Raw genomic sequence first — 8,523 nt, 5'->3', positions numbered from 1 at the left:
CATGTTGTTGGGAAAATGGTGCCAACAAACTTGGTGAACATGGAATTGACACAAACCTTCAATTTGTAAAAAATGCACTATCTTTGAAGTGCCATCACACGAAGCACAGTGAAGTGACACTGTACATAAAAGCACATAAAAAGAGCAAAATGTCAAGAATTTGAAAAACAAATCCCCACCATATTCCATGTCTAACCAGCTCCTAAAAGAGAAGACTTTGCTGAATCTTTCTGAATGCTGTTCATTTGTATTTCTGTCAGTTTGATAGTGTTTGCTTTTCTGACTGTCCTATCCAATTTTTCTTTCCCTACAGAGTTAAATGGATCCATCTGAAGGATAGACACCTGGGTTTTTACTTAAAAAGGCGTTTATTAAAATATTTTAATGTAAATCTCAGTTTTTTTTATTGAAAACTACAAATGATGGGGCAAATGCATGCTAATGTTCACTTTATCTTTGTTGACTAAAAACCCCTAAATACATTGTTTTACCAATGTTACCATTTTTTTTTTTTACAGTTCAAAACCTAAATAAAAGATGCTCTTAACCAGTTAACATTATGTTTGTGTATATGTGGTACATTGAAAAAATGGAAAATGGCTTATTTTTTATTTGAAAGTGGAAACCATTGTTTCCAAGCCTGGTCCTGCACACCCCCGTGTTGGTGACGCTTAGCTGGCCAGCCCGCACAGTGCGCGTGGCGCTGCACGCTGTATATCCGCAGCCAAATGTGCAATCAGGTCTTTGGCATCTTGCATGGTGGAGGGTATCTCTGAGCCGTTCTCAGTCACTTGGGTTCCAAACAGGAACATCTTCCTGTCATTTCCCACCTCAGATAATGCCAAAGCCTCATGGATATCTGTAATGTGATAGGCAGTTTCAAGATCCTTCACCCGGAATGGAAAAAGAAGAGAAAAGAACTGAGTTATTTTATGATCCTTTTGAATATTTTTATTCTCATTTGTTGCGTTCAATGACCCCACCTCCAATTGAGTAAAAGTGACCACATGATTAAAATCCTAGTGGTTGTTTGAATAGGAAGATTTTCATCAGTATTATATGAGCATTCTCTGAGTCACCATCAAAAAAATATTTTCTGGAAAGAAGTTAAGTCAATATAACACCTTAATCAATTTTCTAAACAGTGTAGTGTATCTGCTTTTAATTTTATTATTTGTTTCCTTTTTATTTTCCCCAAAGCTATTTTCAATAGTCAATTACTTTTAGTTTATCTTTAACAACAAAAATTTGATTCATAATTGGTTTTTGTCCATAACGTATTTTACTGATGATAGCATTTGACAGTGTGTGGGTTTTTTGGGTGACAATTATTTCTACTGATCAAATTTTTGGGATTCTACTCCTCAAGGAATTCATAACCAGTAGATCTAATAACTACACATTGAATTGATTATATGGCATGCTGTTGAATATCTAGCTATTAAAGTAGGCATTTTTAGTCTTAATAAAACTAGTGAGCACAATTTACATTTGCAGATTTTTACCTGTTTGTTTGCAAACACAACCAGAGGAAGGATTGGATTTGTTTCGATTAGTTGATGAAGGTGTTTTTTGGCTTCAGGTAATCTGTTGTGATCTGCTGAATCCACCACAAAGATCAGTAGCAATCCCCTGGACAGGTACATCTCCCAATAGGGACGAAAAGGTTCACTACCACCAACTACAGCGAATAACAGAGAAAAAAGACACACAAAACCATGAAGCATCAAATCAGGGAGCAGGAAGATAATAACACTTTTCTGTTTGCTTGTCTGTCATAACTTCCACTCCAGTTTCAGCTCATATGTTGTTTTTATTTTTCTTTTCTTTGGGGGAAAGAATGGATTGGGGCAGGTAGCCTGGAAGATTTTCTTACCACCTGCAAGTATATCCGGGCACTGAGTGTGCACACTGAATTAAAGAAACTGAGTATGGTCACCGTCCCTGCGAAATTTGATGTCTAGTGGGGAAGACTGATCATAATGAAAAAAAAAAAAAACTGAATGTTAAAAACCTTACAGAGGAAGCAAATAGAAAATGGGGGAACATACTTAGAAGAAATGACTCGAACATACTTAGAAGAAATGACTTCAAGCAAATACTTGAAGTTTGGGAGTTAACCATCAAGTCAAGGGCTAGGAAAGGGCAGTAGAAACTATTTTTGAGGGGAAGCACCCCCAAGAAGAACCTTTAAAAAGAGAAAAAAGAGCAGACGGGCTGGAGTAAAATGAGAAGGTTAAAGAGGCAGTTGATAAAGGGTTGCATACGCTAAGACAAAGACTTCAGGTTTTATTTCAAGTATGAGATTGCTACTGAGTTTTAAGTTAGTAATATTTGTGCTAACATATTTTTCATAGCTGGATGAAAGAAAAAATGAAAAAGTGACTGCAGTAATCTAAGAGATGATGGAGGGTCTGACTTACAGAGGGGAAGTGGGAAAGGATGTCATCGATGATTCTGAGAGATGTTCTAGATGTAGGAAAATTCAGAGCCTTACTTGTACACTCGAGATGGGGATACAAAAGGAGGAATCTAGGGTGACTCCATGTTTCCTGGCTTGAATGAATTAATGACTGAGGAGCCATTTACTGACCAAAGAAACAGATGTGGAGGTAGACCAAGCACTTTGTTTTGATCATGTTAGGTTTGACAGACTGATTTGACATGTCAGGTAGAAATGTCAGGTGACATTTAGATACGTTTGGGTTGGATAGATACATCTGAAAGTCAGCAGAATAAAGATGGTATTTAATGCCAAGAGGATAGTTGAAACCATGCAAGGAGAGTGTGAACAGACACAACTCTGGGAAAAGCAGTGTTTAGAGAGGGGTGACTCCAGAATTATTATGGAGGAAGGGCTTCTGGGCCATCATTTGGTTATAAAAGGAAGCGGGGCTTACTACAATTGTCTTTAAGAGAAGGAAGCACACACTATTCACTTTAATTTCATGCCTATTTGAGACAGTATGAGAGGAGGGAAGCTGATGTAAGAGGGGATGCCAAAACCTTCCTCTCAACTTACTTTTATCACCACTGCAAAAAGAAGAAAAAAAGAGCAAAATGAGATTTACCCGCCCAGTGCACACTAGTACTGAACTCCACATGTGTTCTCTGTTCTCAGACTAGGAAAAGTTGACCCAGTGTTACTTTATACTCGGACCCAGTGCTATTAACATTATGCTTGGCCTAGGATAGTTAACATTCTGTCTGCTGTTAACGTTCTGTCTGGCAAAGCAAAATTCAACTATCCCATAACTAATGAGACAAAGGCTTACTCTCCAGGAACCTCATCTGGCTGTCTTCGGTGTGGATGCACACTTCATTGAAACCTTGGGTGGGTGCCACGCTGTGCTGGACTTTGTTTAAAGCTAGTGAGTGGAGGACACTGGTCTTTCCTGCTCCATCCAGACCCAACACTAGGATCTGCTTATCTTTACCCTGTGAAATAAAAGACAAATCAATAAACCTAGGTTATGGAGGCTTTGTTTTCCTGACTCCTGGCAGTGTGTCTACCAGTGGTGGGAGCCATTAACATTTGTGGAATTATATATATATAATTATATATAATATATATTATATATATTAAAGATTTATTTATTTATACAAGCACTGGGTACAGTCAGAAGCACGGGAGGGTGAGAGAATTCACCAGAGCCAGAGCAGGGAATGGAACAGGCAGACTGACAAAATACACTGCTGAGGGGAGCAGCAGGCAAGGCAGGAGAGGTCTGCGCTCCTTGTGGGACCCTCACGAAGTTGGGTGGTGGGGGAGGTGGGGGGTGGCCGGGGATCGAACCTGGTGCTGCAGAGGCTGTGGGCAGCTTTGCAGCCCAGCACTCAACTGCTGCGCCACCAGGGGAGGCCCACATTTGTGGAATTATAAACCACACTACACAATTTTATAAAACATTTAATAGACTTGGAACAAACTGTACCAATTGGTTTGTATTTATAATTAGTCATTAATTATGTGAAGTTAATCATACAACCCCCCTTCTCCACTCCTGTTTTTTCTATGGAATATATACTTTATGTTGACATATCAGGATTTATGGGAGGTGCCACAGGTCAGAGCAACAATTTTCAGATTTCACTTTGTTTCGTGGGTTCATGTTCATTGGGGATTGCACCAAAATTCCTTTTGCTGTTTGGGGTCTTGGAACCTCCAGGATTCAGGTATTGACCGTATCACTCAATTAAACCGTAACCTCTAATTAAACCATATTATTAATCTGTCGTGTCTTCCAAATTGGACCACTAGTCTAAAAGATGTTAGGGAAGTTTCCTCTCATACTTTTTAATATAAATATCATGATCAAATGAAAAGTTTAAGGTGATAAAAACTGTTAAACCAGCTCCAATTACAAAAGAGCGTTCATTTTTAAGCCTGATGTTAAAACCTGTTAGATTAGTTGTATACTTCAGAAGGAAGTATCCCATGAACAAGTGAGTCTTAGACATGTTTATGACCAATGATTGCGGGACAAAAGCATGTTGGTGTGAAGACAGAAAGAAAAAGTCCCCCATGCTCAGAAGGATGGTTTCTAGGGTGCAAAGTTTTAATATAAACAGTAATAAGTGAGCAACAATGCAGCCAGCGTGCTCACAGGTATTCAATTCTATTTCCCGGGCCTCCCCTGTGGCCCAGCGGTTGAGCGCTGGGTTGAGAAGCTGCCCGCGGCCTCTGCGGCGCCGGTTCGATCCCCGGCTGCTCCCCGGCCACCGGAGGAGGGTCCCACATGGCGTGCAGACCTCTCCTGCCGCCCGCTGCTCCCCTCAGCAGTGTGCTTCGGTCCTTCTGCCTGTTCTGTTCCCCGCTCCGGCTCTGGTGAATTCTCTCACCCTCCCGCACTTCTGACTGTACCCAGCGCATGTATAAACAAACAAACAAACAAATAAATAAAACATGCCTCTATTAAAAAAAAAACAAAAAAAACAAAAAACAAATTCAATTCTATTTCCCAAATAGCCTCCTAGAAGTTTCTTATGCACCCAAAACACTAGTCATAATGGCAAGGGTTTAGAAATGACAATAATCTTACACATTTCTGTTTAATCACACCAAAAAATGACCTTAAATAGAATTAGAATGTATGTCCCACCTTTTATTTTTTTAAAAAGGTCTTTGTGAAAGTAAGAAGTTTTAAGCTCTGCTCAAATACACAGACTTGTGTAGACCACATGATTTATAAAGTCTGTGTGGTGAATAACAGAATTAGAAAAAGTACAATTGTTTTTGGATTGAATTCTTTTTTTTTTTTTTAAAGATTTATTTATTATTTTTTTTTAATACAAGCACTGGGTACAGTCAGAAGCGCGGGAGGGTGAGAGAATTCCCCAGAGCCAGAGCGGGGAGCAGAGCAGGCAGAAAGGCGAAGCACACTGCTGAGGGGAGCAGCGGGCGGCAGGAGAGGTCTGCGCGCCATGTGGGACCCTCCTCCGGTGGCCGGGGAGCAGCCGGGGATCGAACTGGTGCTGCAGAGGCTGCGGGCAGCTTCGCAACCCAGCGCTCAACCGCTGCGCCACCGGGGAGGCCCTTGGATTGAATTCTTGATGGCTCTTAAAGCAATTGTATTCCCACGGAAGTTTCCTACCTGCAGCCCCACCTCCTACCCCATTCCCTCCCATCTGTATCTTAATTTCATGTCATTCTTAGAGTTTGCATGTAAGGAAGGGGGCACTTGATATAGACTTCATTCATTGGTTTTAAATTGCTTACTTTAAAGCAAGGGGGCACCAACAAAGGGCTGCAGGGTGTTGTGTACCCCTCATATCTTCACCACTGTCCTTACTTTGTATGCCCCCATCCAGTTCATCGATTACAACATGCATTTTTTCATATTTTAACATATCTGAAATGAATATTTTGTAGTCCATGCAAAATATTTATATGTCATATTTTGGTTGGCAGCATTTCCCCCCCTAGTATATCTAAAATAATGGCGTCTTAGATCCTATAAATATTTAAGCAAAAAATGGGTCCCTACTCCCTTTCAAACCGTGTTGCTGTCCTTAAAGTCCATCCAATCCAGAAATTCTGCAGTCATTGATTCTTTACATTTTGCTTACTTTTTCATCTAAAATACATGCTTTCTTATATATTTTAACTTATGCTTATCATCTCTTAAGATGATTGTAAATCAGGACCTCTGGCATGAAACATGATTCTGATCAACAGTGTTCCTTGTCAAAAGTATTCCTTTAACTTACATGTGGATCTGCGAAGTCTGTATTTTACCAGAGATCAGATCTGGTAATAATTCTCATTGTAAGAACCAGAAAGCAGTTCTGAGTTCAAGAATTCCAGGAACACAGAGCCCATTGACTCGATCCAAGCAATGTTTATTCCCACCCCCTCGATTTTAAAATTGTGGTAAATACACACAATTTACCATCTTCACCATTTTAAGTGTACAGTGCAATGGCATGAAATACATTCCTATGTTGTGCGACCATCACCACCACCACATCTCATAACAAGTGTCACCTGTGAAAGGGACAAGAGTCCTAACACATCAACCCCTCCCCCCGCTTTCCTCGGGCCCTGGCAACGCTCTGCCTCTAGGAGTTGACTAAAAGCCTCCTAGTAGTAGAATCTGGTTACTTCTCTTTTTGTAACTGCAACGTGTGGTGTCTGAGAGACGGTGTGAAAATGTTGTGACCGGTCCTTCTGGGCGCCCGGTGGTCTGCAAACAATGGGAACGGTAACCACAGCGCTCCCAGGAAAGGTTCAGCCGGCCCCAGACAGTTCTGGAACCCCGCCCCTTGCCACGAAGAACGTGTTCAACCAAAAGGCCCAGATCGGGAGCTGCTGGCAGGAGCTGGGGGAGGTTTCCGCGCTGTCGCTGGGGTGCGAGCGAGCCGAGCCCGGGACGGAGGTGGGGTCAGAGGGGGTGTCCCAGCGACCGGGGGGACCAGCTTGGCTCCCTCCTCCCTCGGCCCTGGACTGAGGGGGGCTGGGCCGCAGGTCAGGCTCGCTCAGGGGCAGCGGGGAGGGGGTCAGGGGAAGGGGCTTGGCGCGCCCCTTCCTTCCACAGAGGAAAAGCCCGAAAACGCACCCCGATTCCCCCCGCCCTCCGACGTGACAGCCGGCGCGGGGGTCTGAACGCCCGTAACGGCCGCGGGGTCCGGTCCCGGGTCTTACCGGCGGCTCCAGCAGGGGCTTCGTCAAGATGTTCTGTCGCTTCTCCTCTTCTTTGCCCTGAAATTGTTCCTTCTCTTTTTTTGTCTCTCGCTCGTTGCTCTTTTCCTCTTTATACTCTTTTTTCTTACTTTTCTCCTCTTTTCCTTTCTCTTTTTCCTTTCCCTTCAGTTTCTCCTTCTCCGCCTCGTTCTTTTTCTCATCCTTCCCCTTTTCCCGAACTTTCTCCGGCTCCTTCCCCTTCTCCCTCCTGTTCAGCCGCCCCCTGTCCATCTCCCCGCCCCGCGCTCTCCCCGCCGCCCGCGCGCCCGCGCGCTGGTGCCGCCGCCGGGTCCCGGCAGGTGTGCAGGTGTGCAGGTGTGGCGCCGCGGGGCGCGGGCGGGGCGGGGGACGTAGGTCCACGCAGCGCGGGCCACACACGCGCCGCCGCCTCGCGCTCGCGGGCCAGCTCGGTCAGAGCCGCGCGGATTCGCTACATCTGGCGACGCGGCGCGATGGAGCGGAGTGGAGTGGAGCGGAGTGGAGTGGGGAGCCCACGGGTGCTAGAGGAAGGGAGAGCTTGGGTCGCCGGAGCTGGAAAAGCCGGCGGGTGTGGTAGGGAGAAACCCGCGGAGAAAAGGCCCCCAGGGCCACTTGCTCGGGAGGCGCAGCGGCGCCATCGCCTCTGGCTGGGCAGTGTCCCAGAAGGGCCTTCACGCCCGCCCGAATCACGGCGTCAGATCAACCTCGCGGCACCCCGAGCCCGCCCCACGCACGTGTCTCGGACCTGGGGACGCTTAAGGCGCAGAGTCCGCCGTCTCCCAGCCACAATCGCCAGTGTAGAAAGTGAAGCCACAAGCCTATCTCCAAACCTTCACCCTGACTAAACTCCGCAGGAGTATGCGGCGGCCACATCAAAATGCTTAAGGGAAAACCCGAGTAATGTGAATGACTCGTTAATTTTAAATTCCGGTTGTACTTCTCTTAAAAAAATTAAAAATTCCCTGGAGGCCAGTCAGCCAGCATCAGGGCTACCTGTAATACCGGTTCAAACAAAATAGTTGCCCCCAAAGACCTAGTAAGTAATTAGGCACCCTCGGGGGCTTTGCAAAGGAGCCATAAGGCTTCTTCAACTGGTTGAAAAGTAGATGGATGATTCTTTTTATTTTGTTAAACTGAGCGCTAGTATATTTCACAATCTAACAAAGTTACCTCAATGCAACAAACTGATTTTCCTTCGTGAACCTAAGTTGCAAAACAAACTTGTAATACTAAATGGAGGTTCTGGAAGATTCGGATGATGCAACAACTTAAGGCTCATGGTTTCAAAGTTGAAAACACTATGCTTAATAACTTTAAAAAAAAGGCTTGCTCCTCAATTCATCTATCAATTCGTTCATATT

The 8,523-nt window shown here is 44.3% G+C and overlaps 1 protein-coding gene across 1 annotated transcript; it reads right to left on the bottom strand.

Annotated features, from left to right (window-relative positions):
- Nucleotides 1-368: 368 nt before the first annotated feature.
- Nucleotides 369-7,430, bottom strand: ARL9 (ADP ribosylation factor like GTPase 9). The gene is made up of 4 exons (XM_037529643.2): nt 7,145-7,430; nt 3,276-3,438; nt 1,506-1,681; nt 369-887 (listed from the first exon to the last, which is right to left on the bottom strand). The coding sequence occupies exons 1-4, from the start codon at nt 7,412-7,414 to the stop codon at nt 672-674; spliced, it is 825 nt and encodes a 274-aa protein (XP_037385540.1). The 5' UTR covers nt 7,415-7,430; the 3' UTR covers nt 369-671.
- Nucleotides 7,431-8,523: the final 1,093 nt, after the last annotated feature.

The sequence above is a fragment of the Talpa occidentalis genome, unplaced genomic scaffold, assembly GCF_014898055.3.
Source record: "Talpa occidentalis isolate TD23 unplaced genomic scaffold, MPIMG_talOcc4v2.1 talOcc4.6, whole genome shotgun sequence".
Taxonomy (NCBI): domain Eukaryota; kingdom Metazoa; phylum Chordata; class Mammalia; order Eulipotyphla; family Talpidae; genus Talpa; species Talpa occidentalis.
Note: the sequence above shows the minus strand (reverse complement) of the source record. Positions and strands in the feature narration are given on the sequence as shown.